The sequence below is a fragment of the Misgurnus anguillicaudatus genome, chromosome 1, assembly GCF_027580225.2.
Source record: "Misgurnus anguillicaudatus chromosome 1, ASM2758022v2, whole genome shotgun sequence".
NCBI classification, from domain to species: domain Eukaryota; kingdom Metazoa; phylum Chordata; class Actinopteri; order Cypriniformes; family Cobitidae; genus Misgurnus; species Misgurnus anguillicaudatus.
In genome coordinates, this window is record NC_073337.2 from 25,941,154 (window position 1) to 25,967,532 (window position 26,379).

General features: G+C 38.9%; 1 protein-coding gene across 2 annotated transcripts in view; it reads right to left on the reverse strand.

Annotated features, from left to right (window-relative positions):
* cand1 (cullin-associated and neddylation-dissociated 1) overlaps positions 1 to 26,154 on the reverse strand; it is a 28,339-nt gene extending 2,185 nt beyond the window's left edge. Inside the window, exons 1-14 of one of the 2 annotated variants that reach the window (XM_055190273.2) lie at positions 25,874 to 26,154; positions 19,803 to 19,946; positions 19,230 to 19,384; positions 19,014 to 19,137; positions 18,372 to 18,628; positions 16,610 to 16,715; positions 14,433 to 14,578; positions 12,024 to 12,316; positions 8,757 to 8,898; positions 4,458 to 5,951; positions 4,271 to 4,366; positions 1,762 to 1,931; positions 1,521 to 1,685; positions 1,047 to 1,154 (exon numbers count right to left, since the gene is read on the reverse strand). In XM_055190273.2, the coding sequence (XP_055046248.1) occupies positions 1,047 to 1,154; positions 1,521 to 1,685; positions 1,762 to 1,931; positions 4,271 to 4,366; positions 4,458 to 5,951; positions 8,757 to 8,898; positions 12,024 to 12,316; positions 14,433 to 14,578; positions 16,610 to 16,715; positions 18,372 to 18,628; positions 19,014 to 19,137; positions 19,230 to 19,384; positions 19,803 to 19,946; positions 25,874 to 25,941 (3,468 nt within the window). In that variant the 5' untranslated portion in view covers positions 25,942 to 26,154. Of the gene's footprint in view, positions 1 to 1,046; positions 1,155 to 1,520; positions 1,686 to 1,761; positions 1,932 to 4,270; positions 4,367 to 4,457; positions 5,952 to 8,756; positions 8,902 to 12,023; positions 12,317 to 14,432; positions 14,579 to 16,609; positions 16,716 to 18,371; positions 18,629 to 19,013; positions 19,138 to 19,229; positions 19,385 to 19,802; positions 19,947 to 25,873 lie in introns of both variants that reach the window. The other variant, XM_055190272.2, reaches the window with a different exon arrangement.
* Positions 26,155 to 26,379: the final 225 nt, after the last annotated feature.

Genomic DNA, 26,379 nt, shown 5'->3' on the forward strand with positions numbered 1-26,379 from the left:
TACTGCTGAACAACTAATTTTGTCGGTGTGAAATAAAACAAAAATCGAAAATGAATAGTTAGTTATATTTTCGATCTTCCCTCGAAAATCCGACAGTCCGCTCAGAGAAGCTGTCCCGTTTCTATATTCAAATTACTAGCGAAAAACAATCAGAAATATATTTATAATTATCTGATTTTGTCATTTCTCTCCTTTTGCTGATTTAATAATACGATTAGGGCTGCAACTATCGATTATTTTCATAATCGAATAATCTTCGTTTATTTTGTCGATTAATCGACTAATCGGATAAAAACAAAGTTTGATTTTTCACTTATTACAGCTAAATAAGGCACTAAATTAGGGTATTCACATGTAGAAGTGTACTTTAAAAAGAGCAAACGCCACACACTACTACAGAGTTTTACTAATTCAATCTTTTATTTTGATATTTTAAGCCTTAATTAAAAAAAATGTGTGCAACTTCTAAAATAGTTGAACATCTATAAAATGCCAAAATATAAATAAACAAAACTAATTGAGTCTTCAGGGATGTGCTGGTGAGAACACTTTGCCACAGATTGATAAACTCATATTAATCTTTAAAACTTTAGACCTTGATGAGAATTAACATTATTCATTATTAACTAAATAAATAAGCCATTATGATATGAAAGTGAGATACATGCGTTGTTACAGCAATAAAAACCTGGATTTCCCAGCAGAAAAACATCAACCTAGGAAAACAGTTTTAAAGTTGCCCAATTCAGACCTCCACTGAAAGGCAAAGGATCTGGCAACACTGCCTTGCTTAAACAAGCTGGTTGTGCGGTGACAAGAAGCAGCGCCTGATAAAGCGCCTTGCAGCTCGTGTTGTATTAGGAAACAGCGTCTGATGCGCTGTTTGAAGCATGCGTGTCTGCACTTTCCAATGGTGATGTCACAGACCAACTAATCGATAATGAAATTCGTTAACAAAAACGAACCGCTAATTAGAACTAACTGCTGCGGCACAAATCTAGTCATGTTAGCATTAGTTTGTGGTGTTTCTTATACATTTTGTTTACCTTTGTGGTGCACGTCGCCCTTAGAGGCTCTACGAGTCTGTCCAACCTCTGTAGCACCGCACTAGGACACAGAGATGATAATCTGGCCAGCATAAGAAACGTCAGCATCTTAAAACACATTAATACAGAAAATAAATATCAACATTAGCTTTAACATTAGTGTCTTCGTACATTTATCATAAGACTACCTAGTAACTATCAAATACTGGTAGCTCTTCAGCCAACAACATAACTCTTTATTTAAAGTGGAAAAAAAAACATTAAAAAAATTGCAAATTTTTGTGTAACTAATGGCTTTGGTTTTATTATCATGCAAGTACACCTAGTAATCATTAAATTTTTTGTCGATCCATCATGCATCACGTCTTTCATGTGACCATGCATTGAATCTTTGTTAATCAATTCACTCTTTCATCTTCTGCATGATCTGCATGGCAAACCGCATCTCTTCTCATGTAAGATTTATAGCTTTACCTTAATATCGTAATGGTCCTTTAGTCCGTCTTCCACGTGATTTAAGAATTCGAAGATGTCGAGTCTATCAAGGCAGCTGTCTAACAGAGTGTACATGCATTCAAACGCAGCTTTCCGGATGTCTAGACCATCGTCCACCGTGTGTTTGAACGGACCCATTTCAACCTAGAACGAGATGTATATTACTTCCCTTTCAGGTTTTAGATGGCAGAAGTAAAGTTAGATTTAAAAATCAGATTACCTCTCTGATGAGTTCCTTGCGCACTTTGGTCTCATTGTACAAATGAGGCAGAACCGTGTCCAACAGGTCCCGAATAAGAGAGGGTTTGTTATGCGCTGCCGAGTTAAAGGTGACTAAAGCCACTCTTCGTACGTTGAGGTCTGGATCTTCCAATGTCTTCAAGAAATCACCTAAAATCAAATAAAATAATCATAATAAAAAGTGGAAGGAAAAATAGAAACTTACTTAGATAGTTTTACAGAATATGAAAACTCTGAAGTTACGGCTGCACAATTAATCGAAAAACTAGTCGAGATTACAATTGCAGGTGAAACAATTACATAATCACCAAAAGCCTGTCTATTTGTGCTAATTTCAGTGCTTTCGCCAAAATGTTTGGGCACCATTTTAGATAATAAAATTGACAAGTTGACTTGTCCTTTAGCCATTCATTTTGGATAACTCACATAATTATTTGTAATTTACATGATATTATTTAGTTTTGGATGTTTCAAATTTACCATGCAGCTGCTTCACAGAAAGTTATAAAACATTTCAAAACTTCAATGTAAAATCATACATTAAACCATAAAAAATAATCCCAATTACAATATCAAGCTGAATAATCAACAATTATGTTTATTTTGTCATAATCGTGCAGCTCTAGTTGTGTCAAACATGTATACAATTCTTCATCTTGCTAAACACAAAGGAAAATATTACAGAAAAAAAGTTACAGATCTGGGGCACCATTCACTTCCATAGTATTATTTGTTCCTATTATGAGGGTCAATGGTGCCCCAGATTTGCTTGGTTACAGACATTCTTCAAAATATCTCCCTTTGTGTTAAGCAGAAAAAAGACGTTTTTGCAGGTTTGAGGGCAAGTAAATTACTCAATTTTCATTTTTGGGTGAACTATCCCTTTATACTGCCAGGTACAGAAAATTTGGCACAGCACCAATTTTAAAGGAAAACACCACCGTTTTTCAATATTTTAATATGTTCTTACCTCAACTTAGATGAATTAATACATACCCATCTTTATTCAATGCGTGCACTTAATCTTTGTACAGCACGTCGTGAATGTGTTAGCATTTATCCTAGCCCCATTCATTCCTTAGGATCCAAACAAAAGTTTTATTTTGTGACACCATACTTACTTGTGTAACTAGTCATGTAACAGTCTTTAAATAGGGAATACATGTAAGTGTTTGGTGGCTTCATCCCTGTTTGGATCCTAAGGAATGAATGGGGCTAGGCTAAATGCTAACACAATCACGACGTGCTGTACAAAGATTAAGTGCATGCATTGAAAAAAAGATAGGTATGTATTAATTCATATAAGTTCAGGTAAGAACATAGTAAAATATTGAAAAACTGTGGTGTTTTCCTTTAACAAAAAAATCAAATGTTATAAGAACATACAGCAGACACAAAAAGTGGTCTGATTTCTCAACCAACTTTTGCAACTTTTCTTATTTTAAAATATGAGATACAATAGGTGCTATACATATTCAAAAAGTATTCTTGATTTGGCTAACAAAACTTTCAGCTAACCAAAGGATTAGTGCTGCTCGATTATGGGAAAAATCTTAATCCGATTATTTAACACGATTACTTAATGACTGTAAAAACATGCATTTATTTATATAGTTTTACTTCAGTTAACTTGGATTGAATATAAATTTACAAACATAAACAGGTTTTCACTGCAAAAAATGATTTTCAAGAAAAAAAATCTTAGTATTTTGTCTTGTTTTCAGTAAATCTAAACATTCCTAAATGAAGATGCTCCCTCTTGATGAGCAAAACGACCCAAGAAAATAAGTCTAGCTTCTAGACCAAAAACATCAAACTTAAGTGATTCTGTGCATAAAACAAGCAAAAAATCTGCCAATGGGGTAAGCAAAAAAAAATATCTTGAACGTTTTTCTTAACCACTAAAATCAAGAAAAATTTAAGAAAAATTTGCTTACCCCATTGGCAGATTTTTTTGCTTGTTTTATGCACAAAATAACTTAAATTTGATATTTTTGGTCTAAAAACTAGACTTATTGGGTCGTTATCAAGAAAAAGCATTTTAATTTAAGAATTTTTAGATATTTTTACTGAAAACAAGACAAAAATACTAAGATTTTTTTTTTTTTAAATAACTTTTTGCAGGGTACAACATGACTTCGGACAGATGCGAGAGACAAAGAGGCGCCACGATGCAGTTAATTATTTTTTAAACAAAAGGGATAGTTTGGCTCAGCTCGCTTAAAACGCATAAAACAAATGTATCAAGTACATAAGGATACTTTGTGTTGGGACTTCGGACAGATTTTAGAAAGCGTGCACGTGCGAGAGGGAGGCACAGCATTGCAGGCTGGATTTATAACACAAAACGAAATGACAAAAACGGAATGCGGCACACTAAATGTAATACCTCGATTATCTTGTTTTTCCAATCGAAATGTGCAAAAATCGAAATAGAAAAACCATTAATTGCACAGTACTACAAAGGATCATCTGATGAAAGCACTTGCCTATGCAATTTTTAAGAAGGGGGTCAATCGTCTGAGGATGATCAGAAATGGTGAATTTAACAGCCGTGACTACTGAGCTCCTGGCGTAGGATGATCCTGGAAAGAAAAGAGAAAATTTTAAATCAAAGGCTTCTGAAATAAAAAGAAACCAAAGAAAGGTTGGATACAGGCAAAGTTTGACACTCACCTGATAACAGATATCCCTTAAGCCTGGGCAGAAGGGTCTCTGGGTCGATGAGCGTTAACTTTCCCAGGCATTCGGCTACCACGTTCCTCGTGCCTTCTTCTGTGCACTCGCTGTGTTTGAGCAGCAGCGTCCAAACGCTTTCCACGTACGGTTTGAGGCCTGCCACCGAAGCCGAGCTGATGATTTCCTTCAATGAGTGTAACAGCAGGTACTGTCGCTTGGGCTGGCCAGAAATCTCCTGCAGTACAAAGGGCAGGTACTCGGGTAGGTTTCCCACGCTGATGCTACCTAATGCGTACGAGGCCGCCGATTTCACCTCTTCGCTTGCCGAAGAGAACGCATCCAGGATGACTGTTTTCAGCTCCGGCTGTCCGCTGAGATCGACGTAATGGCCGACCTCTCCCAGCGAAAGCAGAGCCAGCAGTCGGATGGAGTCGGTGGAGCGCGAGTTCTTCACGTCTTGGATGAACTGGCCCACCACCGCAGGTCCCTCTTTGGGGCAAGCGCGAGTCAGCGCGGCCACGCACTTTGCGATCGAATAGTAGGATTGTTTGTGGGTAAGGGCCGCGCTCTGGGCGTATACTGGACCTGTTAGCATACGCAGCAAATCCATGTACCCCAAACTGGCAGTTCCTGTACCTACGAGCGCCTGGAAGAACTCCAGCATGGCGCTGAGGGCACCGCCTTGCAGCAATGGTGAACGAACCAAAGCTATGAGCTCGGCCAAGATGGAGCCGCTGATCTTAGAAAGCGAGTCTGGGTGCACCCGTGCGAGCGTGGTCAGGAAGCTAATAGCCATCTGGGAGACATGCATGTCGCTTTCATTGATAAGAGGAGGCAGCTCGGCCAGCACGGCATCGATCATGGCCGGCGTTACGCTGTCGCTGTAGTTCTTCACTAGTATGTCCAGGGCAGCCAGGGTGCTTAGCTTTAAAGCTCGCTGGTTCTTACGCAAGAACGAGGCTAGGATGGGAACGGCTTCGCCCAAGATGGGCCTCAAGTTGATCTTTAGTGGTGACCCGGCGATGAGGGTCAGAGCTTTGACGGTGGTCAGCCTCGTTATCTCGTTCTTCAGACGCTCCAGGAAGATGTGAAGAGTGCCTGGTAGATCTGCACCGAGGCTATCGCCGAAGTTGCAAATAATCTGGCCCATACATGAAATGGCTCGCTCCTTAACTTCCTGGTCGATATCTGCAGCTTTCAGCCTTTTGATGGTGCAGGCGAAGAGGTCGGAGATGTAGGGCGATGCGTCGAAAGCATCGGTTTGATCGAGGGGCCTGATGACTTTGACTAACTGCTGGGTGACCAGTAAGGCTTCGGAGGTGATCTTATAAAAGGGATCACCTACACAGGCGACTACCGGAGGCACTATAGCCTGAACGTGGGGGTGGAAGACTTGAGGCTGATGGTTGCACAGGATCACGTACAAGCAGGACAGAGCATCTATCTTCAGGTTTGAAGAGCTCGACTTGTCGTTGAGAGAAAAGATGATTCCTAAACGTCACAAACAAGAATAAAAATCCATTTTGAATCTTTGAGACTTAAAGGAGGATTCCCACTCTAAGTCAAATGTAACTTTTCCCTGACTAAAAAGCTGAATTTAGTGTACACCTTGAGTTTATAAAAATGTAGCTTAAATGTGTAAAAATGCAATTACATTTAAAAAAAAATTTACTAAAATTTAAAGCAAAAATTTAAAACAAACCAAAATCCTTAATATTCCATGACTTGGCAAAAAAAAAAACATCCCTGACTTTCAATGTCTCGAAAAGACCTTTAAAATTTTCATGATATTCCAAAAATTCCATGACCGATGGGAACCTTGTTAAAGGGTATACTCCAGCCAAATGTCAAAATGACCCCATGATTTACTCACTTTCAAGCAATCTGAGATACGCATCTCCATCATCTTTCAGACGAACACATTTAGAGTTTTTTTTTAGGAAATGTCCTCGTCCTTCAAGCTTTATAATGGGACAACTTCTGACTTTGAAGCCCAAAAGAGTGCATTCATCCTTCACAGATGTTATCCACAAGGCTTCATGGGCTTAATCAAGGTCCCTCGCAGGCAATCGATGCAAAATTGTGTGAAAAATATCCATATTTGAAACTTTAGAAACTATAATAACTAGCTTCTTGTAACGATACCATCTTGGACTTTAGCGTAATGAGAGTTGATTGTTTTTGGTACATTGCGCAGTGACTATCGTTGAAAATATAGATATTTTTCTAACAATTTCGCATCGATTACCCGCGAAAGACCTTTAGTAATCATGTGGATTACCTCTGCGAAGGATGGATGCACTTCCTGGGTTCCAAAGTCCCAAAGTTGCTTCCCGATCCCTGTCCTCTCCTATTAGAAACTTGGAAAAGCAAGGACATTTACTAGATGTAATAGGGCTGGGCGATATGGAGTGAAAATTATATCTCGATATATTTTGCTATATCTCGATAGCCGATATATATCTCGATAGCTTTGCGTGGAAAATACCCTTGCCAAAAAACTACTGCAAAACAAATATGTCAAAATCCACAAGGGCTTTTTAATTGAAGTGCAAAGTGGTATTTCACGTCGGAACAAAGTGCTTCTGGAACATTTAAAAAATATATAAAAAAATTATACTTTAACTAAGAAAATACAAAAAAAATTAAAAAATAAAACAACTCAACTTCAGATATTAAGTTTTTGGTAGACGTTGACAATTCTTAGTATTTTTTCTGAAAACCCTCAGGAGATAAGGGTATTTATCCTGGAATAACAGGTTTTAGGCGGGGAACACTTTAAAATAATGTTCATTAGTTAACATTAGTTAACTACATTAGTTAACATGAACTAATGATGAACTGCACTTATACAGCATTTATTTATCTTTATTAATGTTAATTTCAACAATTACTAATACTTTATTAAAATTTGGTTAACGTTGGTTAATGCACTCTGAACTAACATGAACAAACAATGAACAGCTTTATTTCTATTAACTAACATTAACAAAGATTAATAAATACTGTAACAAATGTATTGCTCATGGTTTGTTCATGTTAGTTAAAACATTAACTAATGTTAACTAATGAACATTAACGAACATACATCAGTCGTCTTCTCTGTCAGTAATATCCGTGACTGATGACATTTACGCGAAAAAGAAAGTATACGGAGAAACGGACATTAAAGCACTGCCACCTTTTCACTGTCACCAGAGAGAGACGCGCGTGGTCGAAGCGCTTCACGCAACGAGAGAGAGAGAGAGAGAGAGAGAGAGAGAGAGAGAGAGGCGCGCTGAGCGCTCACAACAATGAATTTAAGCCGTTTTAAATAGTAAAATATACATGTAAACGGGAATCATGGAAGATCTATTCGAGATGGCCAGTGTTGATTCCGCGACGGGCGCCGCCATGTTAAATGAGACAACACGCGAGGGGAGGAGGGACAAAAGCGGGGAGGCGGGGGCGAGCAAAGCACACAGAGAAGGCAAAGAAGCAAAGTGGCGAAATCAGAATTTAATATAAACATTATATCGATATATATGATATGTCAAAATCCATTTCGAGTTTTAAAAATATATCGATATAGTTTGAATATCGAGATATCGCCCACCCCTAAGATGTAATAACTCCAAATGTGTTCGTCCGAAAGACGATGGACATATGTATCTCGGATTGCTCGAGGGTGAGTACATCATGAGGTAATTTTGATATTTCGCTGAAGTATTGCTTTAAAGAGACACTGCACTTTTTTTTGAAATATGCTCATTTTCCAGCTCTCCTACAGTTAAACATTTGATTTTTACTATATATCATTGTGCCTCCTGCAGCCATGTTACAGCAGCAAAGTCCTTGATTATTACGCCAAAATGAGAGCACAGTCCTAACCACATCGGCCCAGAAAATCGAAACCCCCAATTCTCCGTCGGTCTTAGTACACGATGTAACTACAGAAGAGTCAAGGTTCAAATAGGAAAAATACTGAAACTCTTTGGTTATTTTTAAGCGCGATGCTATATGGATCATGCTAAGCTATGCTTAAAGTGGCACCGCCAGACCCAGAGATCGGCCGAATGGACTCCAAAACAGTAAAAATCAAACGTTCAACTCCAGGGGAGCTGGAAAATTAGTATACCTTCAAAAAAGTGGACTGTCCCTTTAACGTAACGCTACATAAAATTTTTTAATTAAAAAGGAAATAACATTTCAAGGTTCACCCCATTGTGCTTTTATAAATGTCACACTTGTCAAGATCAATGCAGGAATGACTCTACTCGCTTTAACATGCAGTGTCTCGCCTGCAGTGCCGCATACCTGGGATGAGAACGGGAATATGCTGCGTCAGAGCTCCCGGCAGCACGTTTACCAGTTCTGTCAGCATGTTGAAGCAGCACTGCCTGGTCTTAACACTCTTCTCCTTCATCTGTTTGTGCAACGCTTTCACTATCATGGAGACCTGCAAAGGAAGACATGATTTATTGCTCTCGCAGTCTCCATAAACTACCAGTAGTCTTATTATTAACTGTCTCCCAATAGTCTCCATGGTATGTTGCTATGAAATATCTTTGGTTAAAAAGTTGATGTATCTTAGGTCTGTGAACATTAGGGATGCACCAATATATCTGCCTATATTCGGTATTGGCAGATAAAAGCAATTTTTTATTATCAATCATCGGAGGATTGTTTAAAACAGCCGATGATCAGGGCAGATGATATCAAGGGGGGGGGGTGCATGTTATTACTTTGAATTGGGTGACAATAACAACAGAATTGCAGTTTGTATGTTCTGCACTTCTAGGACTTCACAACATAATCATTTGAAACAAGAAGTTAAAAGCAAAACTATCGGCAGATGTCATTTCAAGTAAATGAATATTGTTTCGGCAGATGTCACCAAAATTAATCGAATATCGGCAGATGTCATACAAAGTAAACATATAACTGTATTGGCAGATGTTGCCAAAAGCAATCAAATATCGGCAGACAACATTCCAAGCAAACGAATACCGTTTTGGCAGACGCCATTTCAAGCAAAGAATACCATATCGACAGATGTCATTTCAAGCAAACGAATATCAATTTGGCAGATGTCACCGAAATTAATAGAATATCGGCAGATGTCATACAAAGTAACCATATCACGGTATCGACAGACCCCACCCAAAGCAAACAAATATCGGCAGACACCACCCCAAGCAAACGAATACCGTATCGGCAGATGTCATTAAAAGCAATCGAATATCAGCAGACGTGATACAAAGTAATCATATAACGGTATTGGCAGATGTCACCCAAAGTAATAGAATATCGGCAGATGCCATTTCAAGCAAACTAATATGGGCAGATGTCATACAAAGTAATCATATAACGGTATTGGCAGATGTCACCAAAAGCCATCAAATATCATCAGACAACATCCCAAGCAAACAAATACCGTTTTGGCAGACGCCATTTCAAGCAAACGAATATCGTTTCGACAGATGCCATTTCAAGCAAACGAATATCAATTTGGCAGATGTCACCAAAATTAATAGAATATCGGCAGATGTCATACAAAGTAACCATATCACGGTATCGGCAGATGCCACCCAAAGCAAACAAATATCGGCAGACACAACCCCAAGCAAACGAATACCGTATCGGCAGATGTCATTAAAAGCAATCGAATATTGGCAGACGTGATACAAAGTAATCCTATAACAGTATCAGCAGCAGATGTCACCCAAAGCGATAGAATATCAGCAGATGCCATTTCAAGCAAACGAATAACGGCAGATGTCATACAAAGTAATCATATAACGGTATCGGCAGATGTCACCAAAAGCAATCAAATATCGTCAGACAACATCCCAAGCAAACAAATACCGTTTTGGCAGACGCCATTTCAAGCAAACGAATATCGTTTGGACAGATGGCATTTCAAGCAAACGAATATCAATTTGGCAGATGTCACCAAAATTAATAGAATATTGGCAGATGTCATACATAGTAATCATATCACGGTATCGACAGATGTCACCAAAATTAATAGAATATCGGCAGATGTCATACACAGTAATCATATCACGGTATTGGCAGATGCCACCCAAAGCAAACAAATATCAGCAGACACAACCCCAAGCAAACGAATACCGTATCGGCAGATGTCATTAAAAGCAATCGAATATTGGCAGACGTGACACAAAGTAATCCTATAACAGTATCAGCAGCAGACGTCACCCAAAGCGATAGAATATCAGCAGATGCCATTTCAAGCAAACGAATAACGGCAGATGTCATACAAAGTAATCATATAACGTATCGGCAGATGTCACCAAAAGCAATCAAATATCGTCAGACAACATCCCAAGCAAACAAATACCGTTTTGGCAGACGCCATTTCAAGCAAACGAATACCGTTTGGACAGATGGCATTTCAAACAAACGAATATCAATTTGGCAGATGTCACCAAAATTAATAGAATATCGGCAGATGTCATACAAAGTAATCATATCACTGTATCGGCAGCAGATGTCACCCAAAGCGATAGAATATCAGCAGATGCCATCCCAAGCTATTGTCAGATGTCATACAAAGAATTCATATAACGGTATCGGCAGAAGCCACCCAAACAAATACCATATCGGCAGATGCCATATCAAGAATCGAATAGTGATACCGGCAGATGTCATGAAGAGTAATCGAATATCAGTAAATGTAACACAAAGTAATCATATAACATATCGGCAGATGCCACAACAAGTAATCGAATATCGGCAGATGCCACAACAAGTAATCGAATATTGTATCGGCAGATGTCATTTCAAGTAAACGAATATCAGTATTGGTACAGAAATGTTGTATGCATCCCTAGTGAACATAGTGTTTAACATAAAACACATATGTTATTTAAATGATGTATTGTACATTTTATTCTTAACATGCGAAGCAGATTTGTGGATGAATAATTATTATTGATGGGGTTAACTGACAACAAACTCCACAGTCTCATTGTGTGACCCTGATCAGTTATTTAACGACATATACCTTTTATCATTAATGGGCCTATGATTTATAGCCTGGTTTGGACATGGTGCTAGCAAATAAGTGCTGTCACGGGGTTAAGCCAACACCTAAAACCCATTCCTTAGCTACTCTGTTGTCTGTATAAACCTCCTAGGACTGGGCGGTATTGACTGAAATGCATATCTCTGTGATTTTGGGACGAATGGTGATATACGGTACATATCTCTGTGTTTTCTATAAAGTGTAATCAATGTTTACATGCAAGTCAAAGCCATGTCACAATCATCTTTAATAAAACAGTGTATGATGAAAATAAAATTCTAAGACAGGATTTCGCCCCCGTTTAAAAATATACAGCTGCACAACATGCGAGCTGTTTGGAAAGCTAACGTCTGACCTCAATGTACATTTCTGGCAGAGCTTCTGTTGCAAAGAAGGAGGGTCATATCAGAATGATATAGATGGGATTTTCTCACCTGCTGAAATAAAATACAGATATATTACCAAAACTTGAAATACACCACCATCCAGCCCTAAAACCTACCAGGTAAAAAGTTAAGCGCACATTTCCTTACCTGGTTTTGAAGCATTGTGAGAGGAGTTTCCCCCTGTTCCATAGCATCCGGGTCACACAGCCAACTCTGGGCCGGCCGTGTCTGCTTGAGCAGGGACAGGTAGGCGTGGAAAACATCTGCTTTGACGTTTTCTTCTCGTTCTTTGAAGCGGGCGATGAGCGCTGGCGAAACGGTGCGGTAGAACTCGGGTAGCATCTCGTGTCGTGTGCTCACCACGGCATCCAGACACTTGGCTGCCGCTCTCCTCACTTTCCAACTCATGTCGTCGTCATCGCTGTACTCATCGTCACTTCCTGTTTGGGTCACACGGGTTAGGTTAGGCTTAATAGGCTAAATCAAGTCTAGTACAAATATTCTGCAGTTTAATAGTGTTGAGCATCAGCATCATTAACAGTCTGCATGTTTGTAGCACTTCAGTTTTAAGCAATCAGAGCATCAAAGCTCACACGCTGTCAAACATACCGGGTGGTAATTTTAACCCTCGGGCCCTCCAAAACAAAGAGCGTGGATCTCTGAAGCGTACAATCCTTAGAGAAAACAAACATACCATCGAATCGAATGCTGCCAAGCCCTGTGAGCCAACTACAGCTGCTGACAAACTGGTGCACGGAAACAGCTAATAAGTATGAATATGATTCATGGATGAAAATGACACCCATCAAAAAGGCCGAAAACAAAAATCTTTAATTTTAGAAAAGCAGTTTTACTTAAAGGGGTCACATGACGTTGTTAAAAATAACTTTGTTTGGTTTATTTGGTGTAATGCAATGTGTTTACGCGGTTTAAGGTTCAAAAAAAAATTTTTTTGTTGCTCCTCTATGTCCCGCATTTTTTAAAACACGTCTATTGTGCAAAGGTCATTGATCTGAAAAAGTGCAGTGTGCTCTGATTGGCCAGCTATCCAGCGTGCTGTGATAGGCCGAATACCTCAAGCATTTGACGGAAATGATACGCCCCTTACCATATTTGGAATATAAGCTCCCAAAGCACAGCGTCTCTAAAACATGGCGGTGGTGGCGACGGCAACAATACTACAGCGAGATGAAAACTTACGCCTTCTTTCTTTGCGTATACATTTGGGCGGCGTATGCAAATCTTCCCACACAGTGAAAGATATGTGGGGGCATGTTAGAAAGGCGTAAATGAGCCTTCATTTAAGTAGGAAATTATTTTTGGGTTTGAGACTTTAATATTATAACACCGTAATTGATCTTCTATATACATGAAAATCTATTAAAACTCCAAACAAAGGAAAACATGAAATCGCATCACCTTTACTTAAATTAATGGAGAGGGGCTCCTAAATATGACATAATAACTAAATAATGCATATTAGCTTAAACGATTCTTTCCATTAACGAATGAAAAATTTTGAAAGGAGTTACGAGCTGCGGGAGGAGCGAGTCACGAGTCACACAACACCGTATACATCACTGGATAACTTATGATTTACTACATTTTCGATTTACTACGACTTCTAGCGTCATCGGTTCTCCCTCTCCCGCTGATTGACATGTGGGCGTGGTTTTCCGTGGGAAGTGCCCATTAAAAGAAATTATACGTATGGCTTACCACGTCAGCTGGACCCGTATTCGAAAAAAACTTGCAGAAACTTTTTGAACCCTGGCGAAGATCATTCGGCACAAAAATACTCTGTAACATGTCTAACTACTTTTTGGACACTTTGCCTATGTTTAGCATGAGGAAACAACGCTTAAACTGTATTAATAAGTCAGAATGCATGAAATACAGCTGAACCCCCCCTTAAGCTTTTTACATGCAACGCCGAGTACATTCACACTCGGTTTACTTCAGAGCACTAATGGCTATAAGAGCTCTCAGTAAAGATGCTTTTTCATGGCAAAAATGCATAACTGCTGTCAGAAACAGATCAATTACATGCTCGCATGCATTTGGGTGGTTGAAAAAGTGCCTGTTTCAAATATCTGAAGTGGCAATGAAACGTAAAGGACAGCGGCAAACATTTCAGCCAGTCTGGCTGTTACGGGACAATTGGTCTCTCCAGAAACCCAATCTCGGTGCCAAACTTCACTGGGTGCGATTGACTTTATGTAAAGCTGCTAGACTAAACCAATCACCACCATGCCTTCATTCCAAGTCCCTGCAGATGTCTCAGACAGAAAACAGACTGCCTTTCTGTCTGAGATGTTATCAATACGGCACCTTTAATGCGGTTATTGGTTTTTTAATCTTAAGTGAGATTTCTCTTCAATATCGGGAGAAATAACTCTAGGCTTGTTGTTATTGATGTTAGATTATTTCACTCTGAATGCATAGGCCATCACACCTCAGCACTAACAAACCAAGCTGGTAACTTACATCTAAACAACCCGTACGAGTAGGGAGAGAGAATAAATCCTTCCTCAGACAGTGAGTCTCGCCTCATACCTTGGTAATCTTCATCTATGCCGTCGGCATCCATTGCGTTCTCATCTTCATCCTCGTCATCGTAATTGTAGTTGGGGTCATAAGTCAGGTACTTCAGACAGATGCTAATGACTGTCGGGACGTGTGGGTAGACTTCTTTTGGACACCTGGGAAAGTCATGGCAGATCTGCATTAAGAAAGCTCTGTAGTGGATAATATCCCTTAAAACTCATCTTTGAACATCAAAACAGCATATCTAAAAGTTTGATCTTGTAATAATCATCTCTTTATGCCTTGAGAAAGCTTAAATGAAACTCTTAACTAGGGATGCTCCGATCAGGATTTTTGCAGCCGATACCGATCACCGATTTGTAATCTTCGTGATCGGCCGATACCAATTCCGATACCGATTTTTTTTAAGCTGATATGCAAGCTCTTTGATGACTGTAACTGTTACAATCTTCTAAATAAAATAATACCACTGATGTTGCCTTTGTTATATTACTTGCAGTAATTAGGTATATTATTGTTTTAATAGAGACTCAAATAAATAAGCACAACAAATATTTATTCTGCAAAGAGAAATTTAATATGGCTTTAAAAAGGCTTATGTCTCCTAAAAGTACTGAAAATAAAACACTTCACAGACTTTACTGTATTAATTAAATATACACGCATTCGTATGAAGTATAAAAATTCTTTAGTCAAGAGCAGAGAGTGATTTTATGAGAGATGAATTAGGTTACTGCAGCTTTAAGACTTGACAGAGATCGCTCTGTTCACGTGCACTGATGACCGGCTGCTGTGTGTGTGGGCGGCGGCTGAACGCAGACAAGCAGCTGTGAGGAAAATAAAAGTTTAAACGCTCAAAACTTTAAGACGCATGCAAATAAGAAACTTTTGGCATGAGGATGCAATTGTCCATGATAGATATGTGTTGTATACGCTGTTTGATGGGGATGTGAAGACGCCTCGCGCTGTTGACCGGAGCACGTCCTCATAGAAAATACGCATATCTCTGTAAACGCAAAGAGAGACATACAAATCTGCACGCTGCACATGAGCAACAGGTTGTAAAAATGCTGGCGCTACGTAAAAAATGTCTTTAATTGCAACCGCATTCAGGATCCTTTTGATGACAAAAGTAAACAGAAAGATCGGTTTATGAGATCGGCAGATTTAGCGAGCACCGATCGAGTCATTTAATGCCATTATCGGCCAATACCGATCGGCGGCCGATCGATCGGAGCATCCCTACTCTTAACCCTTGTCTCATTTAGTATACGTGGATCTATGAATATGCTCCCCGCCTCTACTTATTTACACCAGACCATAGATATACATGTACACAGATGTTACATAAGGCAGTCCCAGACATAGATGCGTATAATAAAGGCTAGATGTCTCGCCCGTGCTGCTGGCCAATTGAGTGGAACGTCCGCATTTGGCGGCCATCTTGCCACAGGGCGATCGCTCACTTGTAGCATTATGTTTTAATGGTACATGTACTTTTAAATGACCATAACATGCTTCATTTTCTACCGATTTTCAAACGGTTTGGTTTGTTATAAACGTCAAAGATGTACCCACGACACTGCATACTTATACTAAAACAAATTCATGAAACATGTTAAAGAATGCAGAATTATGGCCGCGTTAATGACGTTTGTAAGAAACCAAAAAAATTTAGCAAGTTATGGTCATTTAAAAATACATGCACCATTAAAACACAATGCTACAAGTGAGCGAGCTGCCTGTGGTAAGATGGCCGCCAGGTGATGATGTTAGAGACTCCGCCGTAACACATCTAGCCTTTATTATACACATGTATTGTCCCAGACATAAAGTTTCAGCGTTGAGTCTATGTTGCATTCATACACGTCTATGGCTCGAACTGCTTAATTCAAATTTGTTGACATGATTTGTTGCATGTTTGTGATGTAGGAACCTGAGGCGTGGTTTTGAGAAAACCCAATTTTATGGAGAAAATATTATATAATGATTTTTGAATGATAAATGTACACATGCTTTGTTTAAGAGCATCTTAAAACACCGCATAGACATATAAAAAACCAAAACTTGATTTTCACCACAGGGGGACTTTAATGTTACAGTTTTTATGGGCTGTACTCATCAATGAGGTTGTCAAATAACCAGTTAGATATGTGCTAACCAGTAGTCATGATATGTAGACTAACCTCCTCACGAAAGATTCAAAGGCTTGGATGCAGTATTCCCTCAGTTCATCATCATCAACGTTGCAGAACTTCACCACCAATGGGATGATCTTCTCCAAGTATTCACCTGCAGGGATGGAAGCAGTATTATCATTATACATCACTATTTAATCAACACAATGTAAGTAACTAGAAGAAACTTGTGGTCAGTACACCTTCTGCTACATAACTCATACTCCATATCCAAGAGATAAAGTCAAAGGTTTGTAAAAACATGAGGTTATTAACGATGCTCATTTTTGGGGTGACCTATCCCTTTAAGAAATAATTCTTCAGGCATAGCTTTAGAGTTGTAAGAGTCAATATTAAAAAGAAACTGATAACTTAAACGAATAAAGTCGCACTAGTAAAGAGAGCATTTGAGTGCATTCCACTGAAGTAATCTTCTGCATCTTAATCGCAGCTGTCTTGTTTCATCAAACGCAGACAGTAATTGGTTGATGGTGGCATGGCGAACCGCAGCAACAAACCTAAATGACTTTTCATTTCATTTTATTTGTGCCGAATGACTTGCCTTGGCAGCGCACAAATGGGACAACGTTGATGACAAGGTGACAGGTAATAACAACCGGAGTGGAGGCTGCTCCATCAGTTGTCATGCGACAACATTCAGGTAATTTATTCGGTCAAACTCCAAGGAGAGTTGACTCCAAACCATTCTTCCTTATAGATACTTGCACTTTGGGAGTGGAAATTTAGCAAAAGTTGGGATGCACCAATATCTTGGCCTATAATCGGTATCAGCAGATAAAAGCATTTTCCAGACTATCGGCCGATTGTTAAAAATCAGCCGATGATCAGGGAAGATTATATTTTAGGATTATTTTGAATTGGGTGTTAATAACAACAGAACTGCACTTTTAGGATTTCACAACATAATGCTTTGAAACAAGGATCGGTATCGGTAAGTAATCAAATATCTGTATCTGCACAGACATTTTGTATCAGTGCAATTACTTACAATTGGAAATAAGGGTTTGTATCAGCATTGAATTCTTGAGAAGTAGAAATGCACCGATATAAAAAATTCACCATTCATACCGAAAGCCGATTATTCAGACTAATATCTGCCGATACTAATAGTTTGGTGGTTATATTAACTTGCATTTATGTTTCTTTACATTTTCTATACACAGAGCTCAAATTCATTGCATTTTCCTGTTCTCTTCTAAATGACAGGATATATCGGCCATGACTGGTTTTCAAACTATCAGCCGATAGTGAAATTTTTATTTATTGTCCGATACCGATAATTGGCCGATATATTGGTGCATCTCTATTGATAAGCTATGAAAAAGTCAAATCAATCAGTTTTTTCAATGACATTGTCAATGTATAACTATCAATGAAAATAATCGTGCACCTCAACCTTAATAACTATGATTTCTCAGTCTGATAAGCAGTTAAAGTGAAATGTAATCAAGATTTGATGACCACAATTTTGATTTAAACATTCTCCTCAAATTAAAGGCCTTGAGAATCCAGCGAATGCATTTACGCAATGCTTACTACAAAAACAGCCATAGCAATAATTGTATCATTTTCATTAAAGACCTCTGATGATGGCTTTGGTTTGAATTACAGCATCACGGATAAAACTAATGGCTCTCACAGGCGAAGATAACAGGCGATGGCTTCGGTAAGTGCGAGCAAAAATTGCTTTCAGCACTTAAGAGGAACTGAGATGAGGTCTTGAACCTTGAAGGCATTAAGAGAACCTCACCGATTCTGTGGCCAGCCTGTCTGCTGATGGCGGCGATGCATTGGATGTAAGTGCGTGTAGTCGACATAGACTCGTTGCGTGAGAGCTCGGACAGCAAGTGCTCGATGAGGTCAACGAAGACCAGGTTTCCGCAGCTTATCACCAGATGTCCTAGGGCGATGATGGTCCTCTTTCTCACAGCCAGACGTGGACTTGTCAACTGAGGCAGCAGGCAGCTCAGGATTGAAGGATGAAAATTCACCAAGAGTCCTCCTTGTCTGGATGGACGAAGACAAAGTTACATATTTAAAAAGGGTCATATCAGTTGCGACATGTTTCTGCTACAGAATTGGTTTAGAAAGTGAATACAACTCTTACTATTTCTACATTATATGTAGAATGCAAACTCTCTCTGTGCATTAAAGGGATAGTTCACACCAAAGCTAATCTGGGGCACCATTGACTTCCATAGCAGAATAAAAAATACTATAGATGTCAATGGTCCCTCTACAAAAGCATGTACAAAATGAATGCATTTACCCATAAGCACATCCAAAAAATACCTCCGAGGACCCTATACACCGGGGTGCCCAAACTCTGTTGCACACCTGCCTCAGGACCAAGCTTGGTCACCCATGCTATACAAACTCAGACACAACATACCTGCACAACATGTCTGCCATGATGTCCAATGCCTCCAGCTGAACCGAGACGTCTTCCTGCTTGGCGATGGCACTTGTGAGGCGACCTGTAATCTTTTTGCAAACGCTAGCAGCAAGAGCGGAGCCTGTAACCAAAAAATAAGGAACTTAGAAATAAGGAACAGCCACCCAATTGGGAGAAAACTTTTTAAATGACTTGGTAAACATTTGGTTTTACCGCTGGATGCAGGAGGGAGCTCTCCGATCACTGTCTTGAGGCCGATACTGGAAATATCCCGAAGCTGCTCCTTATCTGATAACATGTTTGTGCACAACGTATCGACGATGGTTTCAACCTGGTATTCTTTCACTTTGCTGACAAGTGGACCCAGACTGTAAGAAATAACAAAGGTTATTTAGTTCAATCTGCTTTATTTTTTCTTCCTACCCATGCAATGTTATAATGCATGAATTGGTTGCATTTAGGTCATTTTGTGCTAATCCATCAAAAGACGGCTTTTACTGTCATTAAGTTTAGAAGTTGCTGCAAGCAAACTTCAAACAAAGAGGAAGAGAGAGACAGAACGGCAAGTGATTCATGCAATTCTTTTAAAACTACCTAGATTAAAAATGAAAATCCCAGGGGCTAATAACTTAAAGAATGAATCAACAAACAACAACATCTCTCAATAAATCACTGTGGCACAAATCAATTTCACATTAACGAGAAATGTTAAAAACTCAAAACACACAAGCACAAACTGTTTCAAAACACAAGGACTGAAATGAGGGAACAATGGCAGATTCTAACCATTTTACAGCCAGATTCTGAACTTCTCCGTTTTTGTCCTCAAGTAGTTTTAGGATCATCTTGACCACCTTTCGTTCGCTATCATCATCCAACTTTATGGAGTCCTTCTGCAGCTCGGACATCAAGTCATTGGTGGCCATGAATCTGAAGGAAAAATAATTATTTGGTTATTGCATGTATAAGCACAAAGAAACGCAGCTCGGACATCTCAAATGTAAATTTCACTTGTAGTGATTTACCAATATATTGCAGTGACTTTCTTAATATCGTTATTGGTGGTGGGAAAAAACATATTGGTCGACCCACTACTCTCTTGTTTCTGATCTTAATATCAACATGATGAACCCTAAATAAATTTCTTAATACACATTCATAGTAGGGATGCCCATATAGAACATTTTTGTGCCGATACCGATATTTGATTACTTTGGCTTAGGGGTCAGGGCTCGAAATTGTGACCATTTTGGTCGCATATGCGACCGAAATTTAATCTGTGCGACAATTTGGGAGCATTTGTGCGACTGCCCATTTTGTTGTGACGCGAGTTGATTGTGATCCTGCGTGCTGCCGCTGTCCCAGGTTCAGTGTTCTCTCCAACGATACATAACCAATCAAGTTTCACCATTAAGTTCTTGCGTTTAATGAAGACCGCAGATTGGCTAATATGAGCGTCAGTCATTCCTTGTTGCCGTGAAGCGCGGAAATGTGAAAAGACGAACGCGTCGCGAGCATGACGAAAGCGAGCCGATTACAGCCAAGGTTATTACTGTATTTTTTAACGACGATCCGGATTCAAATGTAACTCCACCACCGGAAAATACGAGTTGACGTTAAACCTTTCAGAGAGAGTGGCTTAAAGATTTCGAGTGTCTCCGTTATGAAAATGTAACTTACTGTGTTAACTGTAAATCCTGTAAAACGGCGTTAATGGCGGAATCAAAAAATTTTAAGCGCCAGACGTACCTTGCTTAAACATGGCGAAAGTGCCAAAAACACAAGACGTGTCATGACAAATGTGTTTATTATTGATGGAGACACCGACCTGTCTGTCAAAGTGTGTTTGATGGTGTATGTGCGCATGCGCTGGTGAATGGACATTCGACAAACATCCTTGTGGTCCATGTTGCTGTGGAATACGACAATGCTGATGGTATGTTTTTGTTGTATTTTTTAAAACATTGCCTATTTAGTAGTAAAAGCATCCTGGTAATGCAGTTATCAATACCAATATATATTAGCCTTCTATATTAGGGTCACTTTTGTAATGTCACAATTAATCAGTGTTTTACGTGTTTGCTAGATTTTCTATGTAATCTTAATCATGTTACCTGTAATTGTTAAATTATTATTGCTGCTATACTATTTCAACAGCATTTGGGTATTAATTTAGGAATTTATGCAGCAAAAAATAAAATAAAATAAAATAGAAGACCAAATTTTAAATGCTGGCCATAGGATGTGCAAAGCCCGGTGGTGGTGTTTTATTTTTAATCAAATAAATCTATTAACATTTACATTGTAGTTGTGGTGCTTTTAAATTTTTTGATGGATGCGCCTACATTTTTGCTGGTGCTCCTAACTCTTTACAGTTGGGAGCACCAGTGCTACCAAATAAAAAAGTTAATTTTGAGCCCTGCTTAGGGGTGCACGGATATATCGGCAGATGACGCTTACTATGCTTATCAATGAATTATGGTGACATCCAAAAGCCAGAGGGCGCAGAAACTCAATATGCGCTGCAGACAAAGAACCATACACACGCAGCTATGACACGCGGCTCCAGGAAATGGCTAAAGCATATATATTTATCCTGCTGTTCTTCAAACCTTTTTTATGTATTTACGTGAAAATAAACAATATGTATAATGATTATGTTTGACGAGTGTGGCATGTTATAAACGACTCAATCTAAGAGTTATTTCAGATCGTTAAGGACTTACTGATCAAAACCGTAGTACATGAAATAGCTGTGAATAATATCGGCTCTGCAATTTAGAATAGTTATCAGCCATGTATTATTTAAGCAATATCGCTCGAGTAGGAGTGTGATATAGCTCTATATCATCACGGCTGTGATTAGGCCAGAGGCACGAGGCCGCAGGCCGAGTGCCGGAGGCAATCACAGCCGTGATGATATAGAGCTATATCACACGACTCCGAGAGCGATATTGCTTTTATACAACAGTTCGACGGCACACGTTTGAAAAACGAAAACTAGAAAACAACAACGGAGTTATTTTAAAAGCCTCTTTGTTTGAGAACTACTTCTTCCGCCACGGATTTGAGGGCGGCCAGAATGACAGGTAAAACTTTCGGCTGCTTTGAAGCTCATAACAACTCAATGGACGGAAAAGCCGTTTCTTTATATTACCGTTTCTTGGTCACAAAGTGTAGTTTTAAGATTAGTTCAGTCGAGAATGTATCTGTATTATATTTAAATCTGCAGTCGATTAGTAAAGATAGCGCCTGTTTGAACGTTTGCTTAGTGATATTCGGTACAAATGAGAACCAAAGCATGAGCGGACATCAGTGTTCACTCGCCCCGCTGACCACCACCCTCTCCGGGCTACATATCTGAAAGGTATTCCCTGGCTCTCATGTTGGCCTTGTTTGTTTATGATCGTCAAAATGAGATCAAATCAGCAGTTGTTGGTGTCATGATCAAACTTGTACTTGTTTTTTTATTCATATTTAGTGTCTTGTGTGTTGTTATTGTTTTGGCGCGAGGTAAAAGTTAATAAAACTATACTTGTGAAACGTTACTATTGCTTTCTCATTTATTCTTAACGCGATACGAGCACTCGATTATTATTATTAAACTTTGTTCTTGTCAGTACTATATAAAACGGTTTTTTATAAGTGTCAGAGAGATGTTTTTGCATGCTGCTTATAAATATACCAGTGGCGATATCTCATAACATGTTTTAATAGTCACGTCACGATAAAGTAAATGATCAATGTCCACATTTAAAAGCTGCGGGGCTTACCTGCAGTTCCACGGTGTTTTCGCGTTCTGATAAAAGATATAGCTCCAGAAAAAAACGAGTGTTTATATTCCTCTTTCCAAGTGTTAATAATCCACACGATGTGACAAGACATTTCTCCCATTAACTTTAACGTAACATCCAAGAGCGCTGATCTTTGACGGAATAATACTTCTGATTGGGGATTCACAGACTGATTTATGAGCTAGTAAACTAATGAGACACACACACACGAAGAGTGATTCACACAACGCGTCTGTGTTTTTCCATTCAGAGATGAGCCTGCTTAGGACCTCCATTCACTAGGTGGCGGAATAATACGAAAGGTGAAGCGGCTACAGTGCCGTTATCAGTACAATATCGTATAGCTCTTAGCCAATCAGATTCGAGAACCAGAAAGAACTGTTGTATAATTGTGTATATCGGCATTTATCGGTACACCCCTACTTAGGATTTACACAAAGAGAAGAGATTCATCTGATTCATATCAGATTTATTTCCACATATGAGTGAGGCCTGAAACCGTTCAGTGAATATTGGAATCTATGCACTATTTTCCTGCTTACCCATCCGTGGGTCATATTCGATCTGGTCCATTTGAGAGAGAAAAAAATTAAGTCACTTAAAACAGACAGCCAATGCAACAAATACCGATAAGATACTGAAAGTATTGTTTTTTACTCCTTGTTTCAAAGTATTATGCCATAAATTCCTAAAGCGTAAAAACTGCAATTCTGTTGTTATTGTCACCCAATTTAAAATATCACACAGTATAAGTTCTGATGGGTTTTTCTTACATTTTGATTGGCAGGATATTATCTGCTGTAATCATTAGCTGTATTTTTAAACAATTGGCCGATGTCCGATAGTGGGGAAAATGCTTTTATCTGTCAATACTGATTATAGACTGATATATCGGTGCATCTGCAAATGATACGGTTAATGTGCATTAATAAACAGTGCATGGTTTTTTTCAAAGAAAGTAAATGTAGTAATCACTTATTAAAATGTAATAACTTTCCTTTTCAACTGACCAATCATCATCCTTATTTTTTAACCCCTCCAAACTGAAAACCTGTCAAAAGTAGCGCCCTCCATTTTTCACGTTCTAATTCATTCCTAATGGATAAAATTAAGAACCACTCTACTTATTCTGTTTTACTCAATCATATTAAAGGTCAGTAAAACAGTTTTATAGCTAACACTCAAGTAACGTTTGGGAATTTAGGGACTTTATCCAGATGTTACCCAAGACACAGTGACATACATGTTTGAGATGTTTTACATGATTCCAGCACTAACACATTGTCTTAAAGCGTACAAAACTCAATTTGGGTGGAAAAATTCACTAAGGTGCGAAGCCTCTGGTACTAAACGCATTTTTTTTTTGACTGAAGCATTTTTGCCTTTTCATCTCCCTTGTCATGGTTTGCTAAATTCATAATCCACTTCTGAGACGAAACCAGAGTGGATTAACATGAAATCTTGTCTTTGGGTGCCAAACTTCAAAGCATCCGAACGTGGCATGTGATGTGAAGAAAAACCTTCTGCACACACTACTACGTGCCATCTCTCCCTCACGTTGTCCTAAGCGCTGCTGCTTTGGCACATATTTGAAGGCGAGGAATCTCTTATTCCAGCGAGAGCTCGAGAATGAATAATGCATGAGATGCACACACTACAACATCGGTGCGGCAGCGTAAAACTAATGCACACACACAAAAAAAGACCTACAATGGTGTGTAAGCAAAATGTTCCCCGGGGTAAAATCTTACGAAATTCAAAAAGAGCTGCAATGAGAACGGCTAGCGGTTTGACGTGGTTGACAGCTGGAGAATTTGATATGACAACTGCATTCGAGATACTCAGTTGGGGAAATATACAGGAGGACTAAAAAAATTTAACCTGCAATGACAGCTAGTGCATTTAATATATTCAAGGTAATCCTTACTTAACAAATCAATACAATACAATACAATATATAATAAATAAATGTGTGAACTATGATAATATCTGATATGCATATTTAGTAGTAATCACTTTAACTGAAATAGAAATGAACTCCCGAACAAAATATTTTGTTTCTTGATATGACAGCATTTCTGACTAAGCACTTTCAGATCAGAGACATGCACAACAATCTGGTCTTGCAATTTCTGCACACAGACATTATGTTAATTAAAAATTATTATTCATTTTCCACAAATTTACCTTCCCTGCAGTTCAACCACTGGTCACACCTGTGACCTACTTATAAAGCTTATAAAGTTCTCGAGAACATGAGTTTAACATAAACCAACAGCTAACCTGCAAAGTTGCATTTGTGCAAATCTTTTCCTTTGCCAGTTTTTTTTTTTAAATATGAGTTGTCAAACCTGAAAGATCAAATTCAGAAGTTGCATATGTCACGTGCTCCAAATAATTGCTATAACAGAAACTTTAACAAAACAAAAAGCCTTAAAATGAAAATAAAGCAATGTAAACACAAACAACAGTTTTCCAACAAAAGTAATTTTTTGTATTTACGTTAGTTGTTTACATATTGCCATTCTCTTAAAATAAGTTACGCTAGCGGCTGCTTATGTTAGCAACTTATCTAATCACAAAATAAATCGTATGCAAACTGTGCCATATTGTATTTAAAAAATAATAACTTAGTCTCACTATGAGTTGTTATTAATAAAGTTTACTATCTAGTAACAGTCCACTAGTGAGTGAGATCAAGGCGAGCTGCAGAAGCTAATCATGCTAACAGACTAGCCGCTATATGGCTTACATTCCTATTAAAACCTACAAACACTTTTTGACAGCTTATATTCCAACAAACACACACAAGTTATATAAATAAAAGTAATAACCACATATGTTAAACAAACTATTTTGACGCATTAAGTTACCACACCACAAGTCAGACATGCTAAGCTAACTAGCTAAACAACAGTCGCGCTAACGTTAACGTTACTCGGGGCCTGAAAGTTTCGGCGATCGCCTCAATTCTTATTTCAACACATTTAACCCAATCTCAGCAGTTTAAAATCCACATGTACATACTTTAACCATAACCTAGACATTTGCAACACGACTGACCTGAAATCCTTATCGCTGGATGTCATTTTCTCCAAAAGATTAGAGATGTGGTAGGAGGCACTCGCCATGTTTGCGATCAGGTGAACCACTTGTGTGTATGTTTGGGGCCAGAATTGTTTAGTCCGCCACTTATCGGAGGTTTTGAAGGGGTTTAAGGTTTGTTTTTCCAGGCAGGTGATCAGCAGCAGCTCTACGGAAGAGAGCAGACGCTCATGCCTTGAGTTTGGATGGGCTTGAATGGAGGTGCCGCTCGCTTCTGCAGGAGGGAGGAGCTGCGACTGGACGCTGATGTCAAAACTCAAAAGGTTTGTTCGATTTCACGAGGCGCTGCGCAGACTGAAAGGTCTATGACATCACAGCACCGCGAGAATGACTGGAAAGGTAGGTTTTTGAATGGATCTCGCGTTACTTTGATACCATATTGGAATCGGTCTGCACAGAGGCGGATGAAGTCGACCACCACATGAGAGGATAGATGCGAGTGCGGTTGTGTTTCAAAACCAAGC